This window comes from Sebastes umbrosus, chromosome 11 (assembly GCF_015220745.1).
Source record: "Sebastes umbrosus isolate fSebUmb1 chromosome 11, fSebUmb1.pri, whole genome shotgun sequence".
In the NCBI taxonomy this organism is placed as follows: Eukaryota; Metazoa; Chordata; class Actinopteri; order Perciformes; family Sebastidae; genus Sebastes; species Sebastes umbrosus.
The window spans coordinates 2049140-2072792 of NC_051279.1; the positions used below are offsets into that span (position 1 = coordinate 2049140).

General features: G+C 41.7%; 1 protein-coding gene across 1 annotated transcript in view; it reads left to right on the forward strand.

Annotated features, from left to right (window-relative positions):
• cdk14 (cyclin-dependent kinase 14) overlaps positions 1-23653 on the forward strand; it is a 161603-nt gene that overhangs the window by 7381 nt on the left and 130569 nt on the right. Inside the window, exon 2 of the mRNA XM_037785139.1 lies at positions 3996-4027. Within this exon, the coding sequence (XP_037641067.1) occupies positions 3996-4027 (32 nt within the window). The remainder of the gene's footprint in view (positions 1-3995; positions 4028-23653) is intronic.

A 23653-nucleotide genomic window follows, 5' to 3' on the forward strand; every position in this document is an offset into this window, starting at 1 on the left:
GAGATGTGACGGTGAGGAAATTTTCCCACCGGTTAATAAACTTGTGACAACACCGGTGTCACCGATTACACCGGACATTTTACAAGAACGATACGGTCAATATGTGCAGAGCGCTGACTCTGATCTTTACCGTTGGGTGGCGGTGTGTCAGGCCTCTCCGGTAACGCTTTTGCCGCGACCAGCTCTAGGTCGGCTTGTAAATGCCCGGGCTAGAAGTGGCTCGTGGCTCCGGCCGTGATCTTTACGTCACCCCCCCGAGGCGTTCCTGGAGAAGAGCTTCTGTGCTCAGTAGAAACTTACCTCTGTTGTGCAGATAAAACATCGGGCAAAGTTACTTGAGGTGGATTTATGAGCACGTCTCTGATGGTAATTTACCCGTGAAAACACCCTCTCTGTAGGAGAGGTCTGGCTTCTTAATGTTTTCCTCACAACTTTGATCAAAAGATAAAGTCTCTCTCAAGTGGGAGATGCAGTATGAGAAGCTGTAGAAGCAGTAATGAGGTGTTCTGGGTAGAGGAAGGAAGATGTGGCAGCTTTTTTTGTCTTTTTCTGCAGTGATTTTGGGACAAAATAGTCGTCTTAGTTTCTTATGTCTCCTTCTCATCATTTCCTTTAGAAAGTGACTCTATTATTTCTGGAAATAAATATAATATATTTGCAGTGAGAGAGAACGCTGTGACAGCTTCTCAGCATCAGCATCCAAATGTTGTGACATTCTTCACTAAGTGTCCCTCCTTCAGACACACATCACCGATCTGTATGTCATGGAAATCTGGAAAGTTTTCAAAACATTTTATTCATATCACACGAGCAAAAAGTTGCATAATAAGTGTATTTTAGCACATGCTTTCTGCACCGGTTGGCTTTAACATGTAGATGACGGCACGGCGCGTCTTAGCGGTAGCCTGCAGCTAAAGACGACACGGCGCGTCTTAGCGGTAGCCTGCAGCTAAAGACGACACGGTGCGTCTTAGCGGTAGCCTACAGCTAAAGACGACACGGCGCGTCTTAGCGGTAGCCTGCAGCTAAAGACGACACGGCGCGTCTTAGCAGTAGCCTGCAGGTCCAATTTACGAACGGGTAGGTATATGACATTAAGATCTACAAGCCAAATGACCGGTAATTTGAATAAATGTTAGTTTAGATGACAATGACAAAGATGTCTTCATCCCGAAGGACCTCAACAACACCATGTAGAAACAAGATAGGACTACTATTTGTGATAATACTTTATATTAAACTATATAGACCACAAATACAGGCCTGGAGTTTAATACATAGACATAATAATATAAACAATTTAAAACGCAATATTGGTCAGAAAAATCTTTTTCTCTTACAAATCGTTCAGCTCCAGTAATATCTAGTTAAAGGGACTGTTTGTAACTTCTTACACGTATAAATCATTGCGGGTTGGTGTCCCATGTGCGCTCGTGTGTGGCTGCGCTGTTCAGACTCAGACTACAACACAAACTACACGGAAGCACCAAAACCTCTTGGTTGTATCTAGTGAAGCCCGTCTGTTAAACAGTGTTGGCCGCGGTCGGAGGACGCGGAGAAGACCGTAGCTTTGGTCTCCAGGACCGGAGTCTCTGAGAATATCTAGTGAATGTACAGTGGACGTTTGTGCAGAAATAACTGCTGCAGCTCCTCCAGACCAACAGAGGTTTCCCGTGTCTTGTGAAGTGACGGGGCTCTGCAGAGAGAAACGTTATCGTCTCCGACCAAAACTCCGGTGTCTCCCCTGTTCCCTCCGGCCGCGGTCAGGAGGCTGAGGCAGGAAAAGCCAACACTAGGATCAGCATTGATTCATGGAGAGACCTTTGTCTGGTCAGCTAACATTACTGCCAAGCAGCTGAAATATAGAGTGATATTGTGCTTTTAGCTGACGTGTGTCGCCTCACTGTTTTGAGCGAGCACAAGCGCGAGCAACAGGACGCTGACTTTCGTTGACTTAACGGCCACAGGTGTCGCTGTTAATAAGACATTTCTGATTCTTACAAACAGTCCCTTTAAAAACCCATTAAACTTGACAATGTAAAATGTGTTTCCTGTACAGTGAGCACTAAATCTTACATGTGAGCCGGTGCAGAAGCTTTATTGTCTACCTGCAGTCTAATCCATTGTACTGAGTATGGATTTGCGGCTGTGATTATGCTGTCTGGAGTGTCTGGGAAGTCTTTGGGGGAATGTGTGTGTACTAACTGAGCCTCTGAGGAGAAGCAAGCAGCGGTTTAACGGCTCAGTGACCGAGGCTGACAATGCTTCCAAACGCTCGCTCTGACATCAAAACAAAGTCATTTTCACCCCCACAGCACCCGGTCCTTTCACCATCTGCACTGCCTTTCTCATTAGACAACATAATCATCATGATGAGTTAATAACAGAAAAATCATCATCTGCCTGTTAATAATGCTCTCCACAAGCTTCTTGAGCTATGAGAGTGATTCAGAAATCAAAGCTGCAGTTAAACAGTTTATTCCCCTCCTCCTCCTCCTCCTCCTCCTCCTCCTCCTCCTCATAAATATGAGGGATATTGATGCCAAGTACTGTATAACACTGTCTTCCTCTGCAATTAATGAGAGGAACACAGTAGATTGTCATTGTGGATTTATTTAGACATCACAAATAACTGAAAAGCTTTTTATATGCTTTTACTTTTAGAAGTTTTGACAGATTTGTAGTCTCTTCTGCCTGCAATGAATACATGTAACATATTATATATTAATGAAATGTGAAAGTTGTTCCCCTGGAACACACATTAGTTTGACCGCCCCGTTCTTGTGAACACGATATCTCAGGAACGCCTTGAGGGAATCTCTTCATTTGGCACAAACGTCCACTTGGACTCAAGGATGGACTTATTACATTTTGGCGGTCAAAGGTCAAGGTCACTATGATATGATATATGCAATATGTATGTATGTATATATATATATATATATATATATATATATATATATGTGTGTGTGTATATATATATAAACTGGGAAAAAAAAGTTTGGAAACTTGTGTTTGGTGGATTATTTCTCTGTTGTTACAATGCTAATGGTCATTGTATTTTACATGGTTGGAAAGCCTGTCTATTTACCTTCATAATGATGTCCAACTTGTAAGGATCATGCATTTGTGGGATGAGCAGCACAGCTGATTATGTGGATAGCGCCCAAGAAAAATTTGCCAAAATGCTCTACCAATGGTAAACAGTGTATTCTTATAAGGCTACCAGGAAGCCTGCAATGACTGCCCTTCACCGTCAGGCCCGTTTGCGCTGGTGTCAACAACACATTGTATAGCATTGTAACAACAGAGAAATAATCCACCAATTACAAGTTTCCGAACTTTTTTTTTCCAGTATATATATATAAATTTAGAGATCAAACAGTTGGTTATTAACACGTTGGTTATTTTCATACAACACTTAGCCTAACAGGGTTCAATCAGATATGTAGAGAAGTCTGGATCAGCCACTGTGTTGGACGGGGGAAGACTGAAGGGACATGGCGGCGATCAACCTTCATTTATTAAGGTATCGCGAACGCTCAGGTTCAGGCAAGATCACAAAATAATTATTAGACACGTGTATAAAACAAACATTTGTATAAGAAGAGATGAATGCATACGAACTTATCAAAATTACCATCCAAACATACAGTACGTCGAATTGCATTTGAAGATTGGAAAGATTTAAAATGTCCCAGTTTTTACTGTTTTTTTTTACTTGGGTAGAATAAGTCAGTAATGTTTCCATCCCTGCTAGTGTTGCTCTCTGCCCTCCTCTGATGAAACTCCTTGAGAAAAGTGAGTTGACACCAGGCCTAGTGAACTCAATCCAAACCTGGACCCGCGCTGCTTTTAATGAGTACAGAATGAATTCCAGCGACGAGGTTGTGTGCTGTGCTGCATCTCTACCGTTACACTATTATTTTGTTCATTCTTCAAAAGATGTCAATACAGGCCGTGTCTGATTCTCTCCTCCTTTCTTCTTTTTGCAGCTTTCAAGAAAGAGGACAGCGGCTTTGATGAGGTAGGATGAAAACAAGTGCATTTTTAGGGAGCTGGTGACATCGCTGGCCCAGTTTCAGTTTCAGGGCTATACCACGCTGTATTTTTCACAAAAATTATTCATCAAGGTCTTGTTGGCCAGATGTTGTCAGGACTGCATTGCAGATGATTTATTTTTTTTGATGTGAATCCCGCTGTAACTCAGTGCATATGGTGTGTAATATATTCATGTGTGGAGCACGGTGGTTTTCCCTCTCATCTCAGAGACGTCCCTCAGGGTCAGTGGCCATCACAAGGCTCCTCTGGCCGGCAGAATGAGACACCACCAACCAGATTCTCTGTGTATTAGTACATCCAGGGCTCCAGGGACTTGTTTCACAGCTATCCCACGACCGTCTCGCAACACTGTGCTCGCCGTCCTGGAGTAAAAACTGTCAAATGTGAAATTCTAATTTTCCATACTTGTAAATTCTCTGTCTCGGTGGAAATGCATAGTTAAAACGTGTGGTCAAACAACAGATAGTGGTTCGTCCACACATAGTGAACCGATGACTAAGCACAGTTACAAAATGTTCCCAGTTGGATAGCTGAGGTTTGTGCACATCTTCGGCCTCCTCTCATTCTCTTTGAGCAGGTACAGTGTTGTTTCTGCTGCACTACACGATGCATTATGATGCAGGCACGTCCCTGAAACACACCCCCCACTCCCCCTGACCCGAGCTCAGTGTGAAATTCAAATGAAATGGATGAAAAGTGGTGTGTAAAGGTGCCAGGTGGACAGCATATTAAGGGCAGTATAGTATTTTAAAAAAAGGTTTCAAGTGGGAAACCGTTTTACTCCGGGCAGCACATCCACAGTGTCATTTAGAGTATTTGATTTACTCTGGATAATACACAGCTTCTTTTAGATGCAAATGAGTATGATAGAATTCAGCCCAGTCACACTGCAGTTCATGAAATACTCATGAAATGTAATGTATTGATTAGTGTACGTAGACACGAATTTTAAACATTTCGTTTTGTGTTGGTCAGCACAAAATCAATTCGTATGTTATTCATGTAATCGTGAACCGGGAAGTATAAAGAACGGCGAACGCCGCATAGGGAGGAGGTCGAGCTGGATTGGGGGGGTAAAAAAAACCCAGGAGGTTGGTGTTTGTATCCCGTGTGAAACCACAAGTCTGTCTAAGTCTAAGTTACGGCACTTCCGGTGTTATTTAAACCCAAACCGCAATCTTTTCCTAAACCTAAATAAGTAGTTTGTTGCCTAAGCCTAACGAAGTCGATCTTTTCCTAAACCTAACTACGTAGTTTGTTGAGCAAGAAAGTCTGCTTTGTGAGGAGGTCAGGGTGGATGGATGGATCAAACAAACACAGGCCTTTCACCCAGGCGACCGCTGTCCGTGTCCCGTGTGAAACCAAAAGTCGACGTTGACTTATTTCATTTTAAGTTACGTACTTAACTAACGTCACGTACACAAGTCACATAACAAAAGTACTTCCTTTGCGTAACAAACTTATTTATTTTAACCCAAACCACGATCGTTACCTAAACCTAACCAAGTTAACATAAAAACGAAGTAAACCTACTTACGAAGTTAAGAGCGTCACAGTTTGAAGCGTAGGGCCACTGACCGAGCGTTGGTAATCCGACGAGTTGGAATGAGAGTGAATGCTCCACTTTGTTCACCAGCTCGTTGCTGACTGTGTCTGTCTGCTGTTTGGTGCTGGGCAGGTAGTGTACAGAGGGTTTATCAGAGCTTTCTCACTGAAACCACTGAATTTATCTTTTATGTACTAGAGAAGCCAAAGACAAATTTCCACCAAGGTGGACAATAAAGTCAAAGTAAAGTAAAGTAAAGTAAAACAGCTGCCTGCTGCAAATGGGGTTGATAAAAGCAATGAAACTGACAACAAAAACAATGAGCTGAAAGATGCTAAAATGCTCCATCAACCTGAAGGGTTTTTGCCACTATGAGTGGCACATTTCACATATATACCGTCATTCAAAATATGAATTAGTGCAGCTTTAACATCTGCAAAGCAGGCGTAGGCTAGAATCTGCAGCTGTGATGGAACCAGGAAGGTAATTGTCTGTAGTGTTAATTAAGAAATGTGCAACAGCAGTATCTTTTTAATGTAGCTTTAAAGTGTGAGTCTCCATGTGAAATTATTAACGATGCTTTTAGGAGTTGGCAATAAAATCTGGAAAAGCAAAGGAGATAAATATGTCTATTTTTGTCTGATCCAGCAAACCTAACAAATGAACCTGCTCCATCCACAGCCTCATCATAAAGCAGCCCTGCTCTCTGATTGGCAGGGGCCAATTGGAAGGGGCAGTTACCTCAGTATAAACGGTTGATGAATTTCTATTGTCTCGCAGTATAAATTGTTGTATTGGTCAACCTTGGATACTTCAATCACCACTGTTACCACATGTTGCCACAAACTCATCTTATCCCAAAACAGTTTTTAATTGATCCGGCGGATGACTTTTATTGTCCCAGGTACGCTGCGCTGCTGTTATCTAACATATGGATTCCTCCCTCCATCCTCTCTCAGTTTGCTGTTGTAGGTGGCTGGTTGAGGAGGCAGTCAGTATAGGTCTGAGGATACTGGGATGTTATGTCTGTATTGACGAGGACATCGTGCTAGGTTGCTCTTTTGAGTGGAGTGCAACAGTGAGAGTTCCCACTGCAGATGGCTAAGGCAACAACATGGTTTCTAAGCTTTTGGAACCTTTCCAGTGTATCGTCTGCAAGAGGCGGTGGCATCGCTTAATGAATAAGTGATAAGACACCAGGATGCTTTGTGTGTTGATGTGGCAGACATGTTGCAGCTGTGGTTGGTTGGTAGATTCCTTTATCCTACCTGATAGACCTGCTGAGATCCACAACGAGAGATGTGAGGGGAAAAAACACAAGTACCAGACTGATACTCATTCCTAGTCCGTCTTAGTGTGTTTCTTTATATCAATACATCTCCTCCCAGTAAAAAGCTGTACGGCTCAACAGCACCACAAACTACATCCTCAAATGATCTAAAACACTTTCAACAAAACAATGAATGTTGTAACTTTCCTCCTGAAGGTGGAATCTATCGCAGAGTTCTTGTATTAAGCGGCGGAAAGTATAACTTTGGCTTTAGACTGCATTAGTTTCAGCAGGGTGTACCTAATAAATTGGCAACTGAGTGTATTTATCGTCCCGATCGCTTGGCGTCAAATCAAACGGGCCAATTAATGCCCGGTTCAGACTACACCATATCAGCCCGATTATAGCCCGACACGGCCGTCGTAGGGGATCGGGAACGATAAATGAGTGTCATGTGAGAAAATCTATTTTAGTTAGTCTAGTTTTATCTTGTGTAGTGTGTCATAGCACACGACAATCGTTGCCGCATCTGGGACGCCTCACGATGTCCTGACAGAAAGTCTAGCATGTTTGATTTTTTTCAAGGCTACGGTCTCCTCCGCGTCCTCCGACCGCGGCCAACACTGTCTAACAGACAGGCTTCACTAGATACAACCAAGAGGTTTTGGTGCTTCACTGTAGTTTGTGTTGGAGTCTGAGTCTGAACAGCGTAGACACACGCGAGCGACCATGAGACACCGACCTGTAATGATTTATACGTTTAAGAAGTTACAAACAGTCCCTTTTAATAATAACTATATATATTTTTTTGTCACGCTGGTATCAGATCGTTACTTGGTATTAGGCGATTCTGAAAGTCCAGGTATTGGAATCGGTATCGGAAGGAACAAATGGTGCCGGGACATCTCTAGTATCCACTGTCGGACCACCAGACTACAGAGCAGCTTCTTTCCTCAGACTGTGAGACTCAACTCATCCTCCGTAATCCACCATATAAAATAAATAGTTTGGTTTTGGATTGTTTCGTTCTTTTCTTTTGCAGCATAAAGGGATTGTTTACTTGCACTTCGTTGTTCAACTCTGTGTTATAGCATGACAATAAGTGAAGCTTGATGAGTAGAGGAGACGCAGTGTGCTCTCATAGTGGTGGTGCTGTGGTGGAGATGGGGAAACGAGGAATGCTACGCTGTAACATTTTCCCACTGGGAGGACTTTGGGAAAATCTTTATTTTTGTTGGCAAAGGGACACGAAGGAGCTCGGGTATCATGGACGTCACACATGTTTGGCAACGGGGCCGTTTGTCAAGCTTCCTGTGATTATTTGGATAAGGAGATATAGCCCATGTTCTCGTTCAGGGAGCGACTTTACTGGTGAACCAACGTGAAGCAGACCATTTGTAGAAGCCGCTGCCGTGGGAATTAGCTCGGACCATTTGCTATAAATGGGCCTTGCTGCTAAGGAAGAATGTAAAGAATCTGGGAAGGAAAAAAGACTCCTTCCTGTCCGGCAACATGATGTTTGCAAGAAACTGAATGATGGCCTGCAGCTACAGTGTGGGAACATATGGGCGAGTGTGACTGTATATGTGTCTGAGAGAGGCAGACATTAGACTGAGAGCTTGTTTGCAACGTGAGTCTGTTGAACTGATGATCATTTAAGACAGGGAATAGGAAACTATGTGTCTGTTTAAACCATAGAGATGGCTGGTCTGACCCAGAGGTCTGAGCCTACACTCAGCATAAAAGCTTTTCTTTCATAGGTTTGATGGCTTGACATGAAAAAAAAATATGCAGGGAAATCAATTGTGATATCAATTGCGGTCGCTATTGACGGTAGCTCGGCTGTTTAAAAATGTCGTGTTTGTGCAGTAGTGATGAGAAGACTCGTTCTTGTTAAGTATCACCCAACCCTCCAGGAAGAGCGCCGGGCTGTGAAGCTAATTTTCGTAGTGGCCAAACGGCGGTACTACAACTTCCAGGTCAGTCACGGTATGCCATCGGGCCCAAAAATACTTTTCCCCATAGACTTCCATTGGGAAAGAAACGTCTGTGACTCAGCAGATGATTTTTTCAGGAGAAATTTCTATTCTGATCAAATCTCTGACCGAGGAAGGAGATCTCTGCTCCCGTGTGAGTTGTTACAAACCCAACTGGCTTAATCTGAATCTGTAAAAGTGCTGCCCTCACCAGAAAGAGCCCGTGGCAGGCTTTGAATATTGAGGGAGGTCTCTGCATATCTGCTTTGTGTGCGTGATTTTATTGTCATGAAACAATTTGCTGTCAGAGAAATTGTCTATAACATTTAAGTTAAAGTGTCAGGTTTTGTTGGAGGTTTTTTGATTGGTTGACAGAAGCTGTGATTGTGCTACTGAGGTAATGATTTCCTCATTAGCCATCTCTGAATCTTTGTTCTCTTTCTCTCGTGCTTTGTCTCGTTTCCTGGCTCTTTGTCTCTCACCATTTTGTCTCTGTCACAGTCAAACTTCATTATCTTTTCTCACTCCGATCGGAGCTGAATAATCTCATGTGTTTGGTGTCGGGATCAAAAATTAATGCAAACGAATGTGTTTATGAATTACTGGAAGCCCTCGGAGAATCCATTAAAAGCAAAACGCTGTCATTAGTTACAGGGAGCGTAAATCACAGTGAATCCTGTTGGTTGTTTTTAAAAAAGGAAAAAAGAAAAACCAGTGCTTCCGTGTCAGGATTCTTATTCCATAAAGGAATTCAACCTTTTTCATTTTTCATGTTTTACCACCTTGAACTAGTTGGTATTTTTTTAACACTATACAGTATATTAATATTTATAGTTTTCTTTCACTGATATGCTCAAACTTCCTCATCAAAGAAGCAAAAAAGTCTCCTGGATGATTTAAAGGACCAATATGTACTATATGTACGGTCATAAATCATAAAATGACAATGATATGTCATTAAGGAAACATGCTGAATTGAAATACTGGCTTCTCTGACAACAATGCTACAGCCAGCATGTTCTCCTTTGAAATTTCCATTCCGGTCCTGAACGTCTGTTTCTGTTTTGGACCGGTGTGATCCCGTCCTCTGACCATTACTACACCCTGCTGCCACATATGAAACAAATTGGCCGTCAAACAGCCAATAACGGACTGGATCAACAGAGATAACATTAACGTTAGATTTAGGGATGCACCGATGCCACTTTTTTCAGAGAGTACAAGTATTTACATTTGGGTAGTCGCCGATACCGAGTCCCGATACGAGTACCTCTCTGTGCCAAAAGACCCTCGTTAACAGCCAGCTGGAGGGTGTGAGCGACACACGGCAGGCTGGGGAGTCCCGCATAAGAGGCGGTGCGCCGCGACCGGCTCTAGGTCGGCTTTGAAACGCTCTGGGCGAAGGTTACAGCGCTCCTCGCCCGACACCGATCCGCAATGATTTATAAGAGTGTAAGTGTAAGAAGTTACAAACAGCACCTTTAACGCAACTTGTGATTTTTAGGTTGTAGCGGGCTCAGTTTTAAAGCTAGATACTGGTATCATATAAAACTATAAAACCTAAAGAATCCATCGGTACCAACCATGTCATACTAGCTGGTCATGAAGGAGGCTAAATAACGCTCCAAACTTACACTAAATTTTGACGAGTAAAAACTGTCATGGCCATTTTCAAAGGGTTCCCTTGACCTCTGACCTCCAGATCTGTGAATGTAAATGGGTTCTATGGGTACCCACGAGTCTCCCCTTTACAGACATGCCCACTTTATGATAATCACATGCAGTTTGGGGCAAGTCATAGTCAAGTCAGCACACTGACACACTGACAGCTGTTGTTACCTGTTGGGCTGCAGTTTGCCATGTTATGATTGGAGCATATTGTTTTATGCTAAATGCAGTACCTGTGAGGGTTTCTGGATCAATATCTGTCATTGTTTTGTGTTGTTAATTGATTTCCAATAATAAATATATACATACATTTGCATAAAGCAGCATATTTGTCCACTCCCATGTGGATGAGATTTTTTTTTAATACTTCACAAATCTCCCTCTAAGGTTCATTTTGAACAGATAAACAAACGTGCGATTAATGTACGATTAATTATGGACGATTAAATATTGGAATCGATTGACAGCTCTAATATTAACACACTCACTGTCAATTCAGAAATGATACAGAACTTTCACCTCCCGAGCCTCGGACAGCTGAAATAAGTCCTCCCACTTTGCAGCTCCTACGTCTGGTGGCGGTGGGCGGTAATACTAACATTATTGTATTATATTAATGTACCTGAACACAAACATACAGGTGATTGAATTAACCATGACCTCCCACTCTCATCCTGAGCTGATCTCAGAGTGGACAGGATGTGTGTTCCCTTGTGGGACCGCCTCACAGTTAGAATGACATTCAGCCAGCATCTCTCTCTCCGACCATGAAGCCCTGATGACTTTAGAGATGGCGTCAGCTCGTGCTCGGTCTGTTTCCATGCAGTCTGTTTACAGTGAGGGGGATGCATGTGCAGATCTTCCTTCCTTGTACAGTACACTGTATATGTCTATGGTTTACAACATCTGTCCTCTTCTAAGAACAAGGTCAGAAACGTGACTGGCTATTGGCTGAAGCATTTCTCAATAGAAAATCAGCATGCACAGCGGGCAAAGCGTAAAGGCAGAGCCCCTTTCAATTGATTTTTTTTTTCTGGTTGAAGTTCAATTACCGATGCTTATTTTGACGGCTTTGAAAATTCCAATCAATATGGCGCGTTTGCTAACGTTCCCTGAAATGACAAAGAAAAAGCTGCAGATTAAAGCGCTCCCTGGTTATTGTTGCTGTGAAGGTCCAGTGGCTGTTATGTCCGACATGGCTGTGTATGTAAAGCTTGACATGAATTCAATAAAGTGTTGAGCCACAGAGAGAGCACCAGAGATGACTGTGGAGGAGGAGAAAAAAGCATTAGGACCTATCAACCTGTAAATCAGCAGAGATAAAAGAGCTCTGATGAAAGAGTGAGATGGATCGAGAGGCAGTTCAACCCGTAACGTGGAGCGCATTGTGGCGGTCGTCGAGTCTGGTGATAGGAGTGTTTGTGGCCCACGACTCGGATCAGTTCACCTCTCTGTGGAATGTTACCTTTCCATGTCACCCTCTCTGGACATACAGTATCGTCCACCCGCATTATAAGACCCTCAGCTTGTGTCTTTTGGCCGCATCCTCCTGAGAAGAGTCAGAGTCAGAGGTCACATGGATTCACGATAAGAGATCAGACACAGTAACAGCATCGTGATTGGAAATGAAAGGTGAGGGTTTACGAATGACTTTCAGACAAGATTAGGTAATTTTAAGATCAAACCTTCGTATTGGCTCGTCAATAATGACTTTTGTTTCAGAGTTTCTCAACATCGGGGTTGGGAACTGTGTTCATGAGAGACTTCTAAGACTAACATAGTAATATTTGTTCAATAATATAGAGTACAAAGGATAACGCAAATAGTGCTTATACATATATTGACTTATTGTACGACATGACCTCAATCATTTTTACGTTATTGACTCATCGTACGGATGCGTTTACATTGCAGTCAGAAGAGGATACATTGCGTACAAATGACATGCAGAAATCAAGAAAGGCGTACTTATTGCACGCTAAACGGCTCGTGCATTATCATGGCATTTATACGCTTTTTACGAAAATAAACTGAACACAAGAAATGGTTAATAACATGGATTTTGTGCCATGAAAATAGTCAATAGAGATAGAGGAAGATAAAGAATACTAAAATATCTCCCATACTAGTTTCAGTGAAAAAATAAACAGGTCCTGGTTGAACCCTGAATGACTGGCAGCGTAAGGAGATGAGCTCAGGAACGCCGTTCACACAAACGTCTTTAGATTGTGATTGCATCGTGCGGGACTTCACACGATGGTGCGGTGTTCTTCCCCATCACCACCAGCATGACACTCAGGCAGCCTCTGCGCAGTCTGTAATTGCTGCACAATACATATCAGATAGCTATTGTCAGACACTCATTGTCACTGTCATGTCTCAGACACAACATTTCCAGCCGGTGGCCCAACGTCAGCCTGCTACCTACCAGAGGATTACAACAGCCCTCTGTACTGTGTTACTGTCAGGTAACACAGTACAGAGGCCAAATGAGCCTCCACTGAATAAAAAAACATTTTTCTTTATTTATTTTTGTTCATTTGCTCCTTTTTATATTCCTGGGTGTGTAAATGGAGTGTGACTGTGTGAGGTCACGCTGTGACTGGCATATTGAGTATTGCTCTCAGAATTGTCTGGCAAGTAATCACAGCCAGGAATTCACACATTTCCTTACGCTGTGCTTCGATAATATATAAGCCTCTTTACCCGCTATCAGTCACTTCCATTTCAAAAAATGTCAGCTGCAGAAGAAAAGACATAGCTAAGTATTGAGTCAGAATGAGATTGTCTTGACTTGGTCAGAGGAACAGCGGTGACAGAAGGAACTATTTGTCTGATTTTGAAGCTCATCATTTTTTCCACCTAAAACACACTGGAGCTGTACACTGTTGTTAGTATACCGCTGCCTAAGCTGCATGCTTGATCCTGTGCCAGCCTCTATAGCATTCAGCTCATACCTGGCTCTCCTCCATCAGGCCTATGGAGAGACAATCAGTGTCTGATTGATCGTAGCAGCACTACAGTGTAGCATCCAGCAGGGAGCTGTGTGCCGTCAGCAGCGACCTTTGACTCCTGCCCGTGCTCGGAGGTATAGTGATCACCTGAATATAGCGCAGTGTTGAATGTCTAATGGAGTTTAGTTCAGTGTGTAGGATACCTGATCACTCATCACATTTACACCTCTGAAATGAATTCCAAGTATTGCGGTGCGTGTATTGGGAGTCGGCAGTGAACGTGCATTTTAGAATAAAGTATGTTCTTAATATAACATACTGTAAGGTTGTTGCAGTGAGCTGTGCAGGTCTCCCCCGGGGGCGCTGGCAGGCAGCATCACTGTGTGGGTTGTATGTTCTTTCTATATGTGTGTTCATGTTACCGAGTGTTAGCAGCAGGGTTCAACTAACATGAGGTTTAGATGTTTTTTATACTAAGCCTGCCAGTTGTCTGTATTTGCCATTTTTAATGTGGCCGTTTTTATTCTGTTGTTGCAGTTTTTAGCATTAATCACTGAAACAGTGTTGTTAGTCTGAAGGTTGGGTCCCCTGAGAGAGAGCACGAGAGAACAACGCCTTCATCAGAGCGCCGTGATGAGTCGCTGCCGGTTCAGGAGAAATCAAGAAAATAAATGAGATGGAGCCTGGCAGGTGTCGGGGGGGGGGAGAAAAATATATATATCATGCACACAAATGACTAATTCTTTGCTCCAACTACTTAATCCACACCCTTGCATTATTGTAATATTTTGTTTAATTAATAGAACAGAATGAAGACAACAATTTGACAACATACACTCACCGGCCGCTTTATTAGGTACACCTTGCTAGTACCGGATGGTCTTCTGCTGCTGTAGCCCATCTGCTTCAAGGTTGGACGTGTTGTGCGTTCAGAGATGGTATTCTGCATACCTTGGTTGTAACGAGTGGTTATTTGAGTTACTGTGCCTTTCTATCATCTCGAACCACTCTGCCCATTCTCCTCTGACCTCTGACATCAACAAGGCATTTCTGTCCACACAACTGCCGCTCACTGGATATGTTCTCTTGTTGGGACCATTCTCTGTAAACCCTAGAGATGGTTATGCGTGAAAATCCCAGTAGATCAGCAGTTTTTGAAATACTCAGACCAGCCCGTCTGGCACCAACAACCATGCCACGTTCAAAGTCACTTAAATCCCCTTTCTTCCCCATTCTGATGCTCGGTTTGAACTTCAGCAAGTCGTCTTCACCACGTCTAGATGACGTAATGCATTGAGTTGCTGCCATGTGATTGGCTGATTAGATATTTGTGTTAACAAGCAATTGAACAGGTGTGCCTAATAAAGTGGCCGGTGAGTTTATTGATATATATATATATATAAGCAGAGTGTCCCCCCCATAATAAACCCTAAATATGTGTGATTTTCTGTGTCAAATAGCAAAACTCATTTCCACTGAATGTTAAGGTAATATTTTAAAGGTTATATACATGTATTTATGATAATAGCAGAGGTGGTCTTTACTTCAGGTTAGGTGACCCCACACCGCTGTAAAACACTGGCAACGATTACCTCACGAGATCGAGGCGGCCGCAGTTTTTAGAGCCAGGCGCCACAGTTGCTCTTCAACGACTGCATGACCCAGGGCATTATGGGAAACGCCTGATCAAAGAGCTGACTGGCTCTTAGTTTTGACGGCAAACACCACGTGTTGTAGAAAGTCACAACTTACTGTGTACTTGTTATTGAACGCTGAAGCCAAGGAACCCCTTTGAAAGTTTTTCCTCACCAAAATTCAGCTTAACTTTGGAGCGTTATTTCGGCTCCTTCTCGACAAGCTAGTATGACATGTTGATGACAGGTTTTCTAGTTTCATATGATGCCAGTACCTTGAAAACTGCTTTAAAACTGAGCCCGCTACAACATCCGAACAGCGAGCATGTTGAATTTGAAGAGGAATCAAAGTTTAAAGTTCCGACGTGTCCATCACGGACCGTACATCCATGTTTTTCCGAGCCTTCAGCTGATGTCAAGAACTTAGTGGTGAGGGTAAAGATTAGGGACTTAAAATGAATAAAAGAATATACTCTATGGAAGTTAAAAATATGCACGTGATGATCCGCTGTCCCGTTCCATGAGCTCAATTTTAGTGTGTAGCCTTTTAGCTTCAGTGAACTCATTAACTCTGAGTGCTGTGCATGTGTCTGCCTCCATACGACTCCCACCATAGCGGCTAATCCTGACTGACTGATTGTCACAGTTCAAGTTGTCGCCACTAGCCATGTTTACTTGGCTCCGTCGATCTGATCGCTGACAGCTGCTGGCTAATCTGCGCGCTAGCCTGCGAGGGCTCGGGTCAGAAATTCTCCCAATCTGAGGATGATGGCTGAGCTGAAAGCAAACTGAAAGACTGTCTAACCCTCCATGTGCTCACTCAGCTCTCACTTCCAGACTGAACAGTAATTTAATTTGACTCAGTATAACTTTTCCTTCCCCCTGCATCTGAGGATTAGCACTATCTGTGTAAATTAGCGCGGCTTCCTCTGCCATCACTCACACCAGCCTCAGGGTCCCGACGAGGTAATTCTGGGAGATGTAGTATTAAGTATATTTATAGATGAGTCCTCTCAGCCATCGTGGTCAGCGGGAGGTGTTAGCACACGAAGCAGGAATAGCATCTCATTATAAGTTTGGAGCGGTCTAATCGCGTCTTTAATTAACCCTCCGCTAATCGGCCCTGGAGGAAACCTAATGGATTAAATATTGCTGAGATATTAAAATGCAAATGGAGACGAGGAGGCCGGCCCGGTGGGCCTCTGTCGTGAAGCATGCAGCGATGATGGCGTCGGATGTGATGTCACATCCATCATGTTGAAGGTTGTAGAGCTCCCCCATATGCTCTGAGGTTCTGTGTTGTTGGGCGTGCGCAGGCAGGAAATGGGCCCTGACTGTGCACCAGAGGAAGTGATGGAGGAAGGTGATCCCAGGAAATGAGTAATAAAAAAGGGTAATGGAACGGGATATAACTGTGAATCAGCCTGACGCTTATGTTGTGGGTTTAGTGGGTTCGGCAGGCACCCATGCAGATTGCTCATTACCCTTGCAGATTTTTAGACGAAGTAGTCTGCACCCCCGCTGGCCTTTAGAGGGTGCAATGTCCATTACACCCAACAAAAGGAACGGGTGACAGTTTCTCTAATTGTACAGGAAATAAAAATGGAAATGTTGTCCACCCATGGTGCTCCAGAATAAGGAGTCTGTCCTCAGCAGAGACGCAGCAGCATCGGCCTGCTGAAATGAATGTTTATATTCTCCTGACAAGGACCTCTTGTGGCCGTGCAACTAATGACTGATGTCTGTGAGTAGCAAAGACATAAACATGTTGCATAGACATTGGTAAGGCATCGCAAAACCTCTTCAGGAGGTCGGGATGGATAGCTGCGTCAACACAGCTTGTGACTTTGACACAGGAGACCTCTGTTTCCTTCCAACTAGTGCTGATGTAATTCAGCAAATCAACGTACAACGACTTTTGTGCCGCTTTCTGTTTCGCAGTGATGCTCTCATCTTGTCTTGTGTTATAAATCCAGCGCACCCATCTTTCTGTCATTTAGGTGGGAAGTGTTTTATTTTATTTTGAAGGTCAGAGGGTCACCAAAAACATCTTGCTATAGAACGATGTTTGACTGGTCCATTTCTGACCTGTTACTAGGAATACTACTTCTGACCATGAACTCGGGCCGGGACGATGCACCTATCTCCCGATTAGATACTATCACGGTACTTGGGTGCCAATTTGAAATGTATTGCAATTCTTAAGAATTGCGATTCAATATCACGATTTATTGCAATTTTTATTAACTTGTTTAACACTAGACCATGGAGAAGAAGTTGAATCATACACTTCCAGGGACTTTTATTTTGGATAATATCTAAGTTAATACAGTAAACATGTCTGATTTTCAGCATGTATGTAGTCAGAAATGTCCTGAAGTCAAATATATCAGGATCATTGTCAGGAATTATTTATTGTATTTTTTGAAGCAACCAAAAAAATCAAAGAATGAAGACATTTATCTCACAAATTAGTGGTATTTTCTTTTTACTTTATAAGGGACATGTAATGTTTTATACTTCTGGTGAATGTAATCCATCAATCTTATTTCCATAGATGTATTTTGTTTATACAGTTCCCTTTGTTAACACCTTATTTTGAAAAGCGGACGTAGTCCCACGTGTCTACTTCCTCTAACTTCCCCAAGGTGGTCTCTAGCTCTCCCGTCAGCTCCGTTCTCTTTATCCATCCATGGTCAGCTCCATCCGGGCCGTTTCAATGCATTAACAGAAATGTCAGTATCTGGGTGCTCTACAGTCGTAGCGTCGGCCCATTTGACCACGGAGACGAGAGCTATGGCCGGCTCAACCACAACATTACCGCCATACGATAACGTTTCCTGTCCATGACAGAGTTAGCATGCAGCTTTAGCTCTGCTCTGTCTAGCTCTGCTTTTCCTCTCAATGTGTGAAACCCAAAGTGTTTCCATCCTTTACTGGATGTGTAGTGTTTACCACGCTGGATTTAACATGTGAGGGTGCAGGTCGTATCCACGCTGACCCTCGCCGTTTTCTACTTTCTTATTTTGGCGCGTTGCGGTTTGTTTTGGTTGACGGATACGGAACGGATATGACGTCATGTTACTCAGACTACAACAATAAAAGCAGTATCATCCTTCTACCTCCGCATAGACTCAAATGAAGCAAATATATCGGTTTCTGGTATTAAAAAATCTATTTCAAAATCGTGAAAAAAAACGAATCATGATACCTACCTGAAGGTGAATCCATTTATTTTCCACCCCTGCCATGAACCATGACCATTTGCTCCAAATTTCCAGGTGATCCTAAGTGTAATGAAGAGAAGGCCCACCAGGCCAACAATGTTCCATTTATTTAGTAATAAAACGTGACATGTGAGCATTGCAATCTTTATCTGTAATATACACACATCTCAGTTAGGCAGTATCCAAGGTGTCGGACCGATCGACAGACCGAACTGATAAACTCGTCACGTCACCGTCCGTAGACCTTTATAGCAGAGCAGAATTCAGTCTTTCTTTGTGTCTTCCATCACTGCTTGTCTCTCGCACCGAGCCAAAAGAATTGATGTCAGCCTCAAATGTCAAGGTAAATATTGCCTTTAATGAATGGCCTGTGTGTAGGAGGAGAGAGGAGGAGAAATCAGATCATGCTTTTTGACCTTTGCAGTAAAATAAATACCAGCTCTTCTCTTCTCTTTGCTCTGTTTTCACCACAGTCGTAAGAGAAAAGGGGTCACGGTTTGGTCACAGTGTGTATTTTGGGTGTTCTGTGTGAGTCTGTGTACCTGCACGTGTCCGTGAAAGCTGCTTGAATGTGTTTTTGCTCCAGCATCTCACCCCCAGCTTTAGACCGAGGAGGCCCGTAGAGGGAGCATGACATTTTTAGGAGGCCAGAAATGGAAGAGGCACATGGGAACGTTGTGGCGTAGTTGGTAGGTTAAGGTTAGACTGATACATTACTTTACCGATAAATTGGACCAGTTCTTGCTTTTTGGTATGAATGAAATACTATTCACTTGAAGGACATGGTGCAGGTTATATTTTAATTGTAGAATTGATTATTCCTGATGATAATGGATTGCCAATTGCAAGCCCTTAATTTGAGCTGATTGTAATGAGGCATCAGATGGTACCTAAGTAAGAATGCTGCAGGATGTATTCATTATTAATGTCTGATTTTCTAAATAGGGCTTCCCCACTTTGCCAGGAACAACATTCTGTTGAAAACATTCCCATTTGTTTTAACAATTCTAACATTAAAATCATCTAATGGTCTAAGTATTTATTGAACTTTAGAATCACTTCTATATATGTGACAAAATAAACCGTCCATGTAGCGCCGTCACAGTTTAGGACCAAATACCAGCAAAACTAATGATAGTCCCATCAGCCTCAGCTGTACTTTGTGTTTAGTTCATACGCTACTAGGATGGTTAAAGGGTTAAAGTTCTAAGACGAAAACACGGACAACTCCCAGACCAGACAGCAAGTTTTTTTCTTTTTTCTTTTTTTTAAATACCTACAATGTCATTTTATGGCAACTAAACCAGATTATGTTTTTATGGTTGTGTTTAGATGACTCAACACACTGGTTTATGGTTAGGGGGAAGATAAAAAGACTCTGAAAAAAGTCTGAAAAAAATTTCCTTAAAAAAAAGTTTGAAAAATATTGGAAAAGAAAAGTCGAAACAATGTCTGAAAAAGGTAAAAAAAAAAAAAAAAAAAAAAAGTCTGAAGAAAAACAATTTGAAAAATGCTGGAAAAAAAGGTTTGAAAAAAATGTCTGAAAAAAAAAGTCTGAAAAAAATGTCTAAAAAAAAGTTTGAAAAATGCTGGAAAAAATTTTTCTGAAAAATGTCTGAAAAAAAGGTTTGAAAAAAGTGTCTGGAAAAAAAGACTCTGAAAAAGTCTGAAAAAAAAGGTTTGAAAAAAGTGTCTGAAAAAAAAAGTCTGAAAAATGTCTGAAAAAAATGTCTAAAAAAAAAAGTTCGAAAAATGCTGGAAAAAAAGACTGAAAATATCTGAAAAAAAAAGTTTGAAAAATGTTGGAGAAAAAAAGTCTGAAAAAAGAATTTGGAAAATGCTGGAAAAAAAGACTCTGAAAAATGTCTGAAAAAAGGTAAAAAAAAAAAAAAGTCCGACAAATGTCCCAAAAAAAGTCTGAAAAATGCCTGAAAAAAAAGGTTTGGAAAAAACTGTATGAAAAAAAAGTCTGAAAAAAAAGTCTAAAAAAAAGTTCGAAAAATGCTGGAAAAAAGACTGAAAAATGTCTGAAAAAAAGAATTTGAAAAATGTTGGAGAAAAAAAGTCTGAAAAAAAGAATTTGAAAAATGCTGGAAAAAAAGACTCTGAAAAATGTCTGAAAAAAAGGTTTGAAAAAACTGTCTGAAAAAAAAAGTCTGAAAAAAATGTCTAAAAAAAAGTTAAAACAATGCTGCAAAAAAAGACTCTGAAAAATGTATGAAAAAAGAATTTGAAAAATGTTGGAAAAAAAACTGAAAAGTCTGAAAAAAAAGGTTATAAAAAATTTCTGAAAAAAATGTCTAAAAAAAAAGTTCGAAAAATGCTGGAAAAAAAAGGTTTTTAAAAAATGCTGGAAAAAAAGACTCTGAAAAAAAAAGTCTGAAAAAACTGTCTAGTAGTAATTTTACGTGTTATTTTCTTTTTTCTCGTAAAGTTATGACTTTATTCTCGTAATATTATGACTTTTTTTCTCGTAAAGTTATGACTTTATTTTCGTAATATTACGTTTTTCTTGTAATATTACGACTTTATTCTGTAAATCTCAGATGTTTTTTCCCTCAATGTGGCCCTAATACTCCGTCGTACATTGTCTTTTTGGCCCTCACTGCATTAGACTTATATACTATATACTTAGAATATAAACTGTGTTACCTTCATCACAATGATCACATGTTTTGCGGCTCCAGACAGATTTTTTTTTTTTTTTTGCCTAAAATGGCTCTTTTGATAGTAAAGGTTGCTGACCCCTGGTATAGACTAAACGTAACCACATAGTGACGCGACCAAAGAAATGAGACTATCATGCTCAGAACGATGCATGTGTGAGTGAGGAGCAGTGACTCCTGTAGGTGGCGGGTAGCTGTATACAGAGCTGGAGGCTCTCCTGTTGATACTGGTGATTAAACGGTGTGCAGCAGCTGGTGCCTATATTAAAGCATCTAATCACCCTTGAATGATGGCGGCGGCACGCTCTGTCTCCTCATTCAAACCTCATTTAAATCAAAAGCAACAAGCATAAACATGGATGATATGTGTTAGCGGCCCCGGACCGCTGCACTGCAGCAACGTGCCAAACACACTACAGAAAAATGTCAAAGTCTGAATATTTAATCGGCTCTGCAACACATGCTGACATGACTGCAGAATACTGAATGAATGGACTGCTAATTAAGCAGCTGCTTAAATCCAACATGATGTATGTGTATTTGGTCGCATACAGGCATACCACTGGATAATAAAGGTGCAGTCAGTATCATTTTGAGTTAAAGAAGTCATTGCCAGTTTGAAACGCAGGTGCAATATCAATAAACATGTACATGACTGACAAATAGAGATGATCCGATACCATTTTTTTCTTTCCTGATTCCGATACCTGAACAAATTCATACAGAGAATGAATGCCGTAGAACTTTCCAGTGTAACATATTGCCAGATTGCTGACATTGCGCTAGCTCTGGTGAACGTTACGTTGGTACTGCGCATGTGCATCAATTTTGGACGTTTTTTCCAGAGCTGATGTTGGAAATAGCTAACGAGTGTGGTGAGGATGTGTTAATGATCTGTTGAGAGCTGCACATGCGCAGTACAGATCGGGCGGGATGTATGGATTGGGCAGAACGGATCAGGTAGCGAGTGACACGTGTTGTTGTTGTTGTTGTTGTTGTCGTTCCTTTGTAGCGAAAATTAGCTGATAAATGATGACGTGATATCGGATCAGTGCAAAGACTTGCATACTCGCCGACAAACGATCCAGTATCCAACCCAGGAACAAAGTTACGAAGTTGCTAAAAGTTCCCCCTGAGTATAATCACCAACTCTGCAGTTCCCCTCAGCGTTCCAGAGCTTTTCAGTTTTCCTTCCCTGGTATCAACAAATAATTCTGTTTGGCGTCTCGATGGACTGTAGGGACGTTTTGGGGAATAATTGTTAGAACCACTAAAAGTGGAAATGTAGTTCCTGTGTAGAATATCCCCAAAAGGTTCTTGTTGGATTGTTAAAATACAGGAGGAAGACGTTGTTTTTTCAAACACAAAAGAAACTAAAACGTTTGAAGTTTTTTGCTAAAGTAATATTTGTGTTAGATGAGACAGGACATGAGGAAAAATCCTCTATTCATCCTAACATATTTATCTTTATGGGATATAACCATTGTAAATTTGAGATGCTAACCCCACAGGCAAGACTTAGAGGCTAATAAACATATTCACTTCATGTGTGATGACCCAAAAGCATCAACAACATCAAGTGATATACAGGCGTCTAACTGACACATTTCACCACTGAACCTACTGAATCTCTGCATTTAACTCACTCTGCCGTTAAATACTTCTCATACGACTATGAAATCAACTTCTGCACATCACACGACAGCACAATGGGCCCACAGAAGAGTGAGGCGGCCATATGACAATCTTTTTTTTTTTTTTTCTGCTGCAGAAAGCCAGCAAAAGCTGCTTTGTTGACAGGCTCCCTTGCTGAATCTGGGTTGGCAACAAAGGATGTCTTTCATCCTCAGTGGCTGCGTCGCTATCTGCAGGAGGCTGCAACCTTCCCTTATCTAGCTCCAGATAAAGCTCTCTGTCATTCAACAGTTTACCACTACCAACGCCAGAGGATTCACGGCTTCTTCCCTCTCAAATGGAGAGCTGTTTGAGATGCAGCTCCTCACATTTATAGCAACACAGAACTGTGCACAATGCCATGCAACATTAACCTGAACCATTTTTAGATTATCCTCCTGTCATTGGAAAACGGATGGGGTATTGCTTCAGTTATTTGTTGCGAGTGGTAATTTTAAATGTTTTCAAACATCTCTTTGTTCAGTTTTTAACTTCTGGACCTATTTGTGCCAGTAACCTCTTAGTCTTCTGGTTAGCTTGTTTGTGGCCTGAGGCAAGTAGGGTTCCATGAATCCTCAGGGGTCTTTGAGAGCTTCCACAGGAGAACACTTATTTTTGCTTAATGTATGTTGTTTTATGATGAAAATGTAGATAAGTTTTAGTAATTCGATCACTGTTACAGAAGCTTGTCTTGTATTCCTTAGTAGAGTTTAGTGTCATTTTCATTGTGCATTTTCAATTTCCATGTCTTCTAAGCATTTTGAGACTACAACTGTTGTCATCTTTGATGTGTAGAGTTACAACGGTCACCAGTGTTGTTCTCATCTATCACAGGGTCAGAAGAAAGGTTTTCTCTGTTTATACCAGTCTGTGGTACAACAGACTGTCTCTCATCAGTAAATCTCTCTCTTACTGTTGTTTTTACTCAGTTAGTATTATTGCAGCTAGCGGTACTCTGCAGCAGCGTCGTCATTAA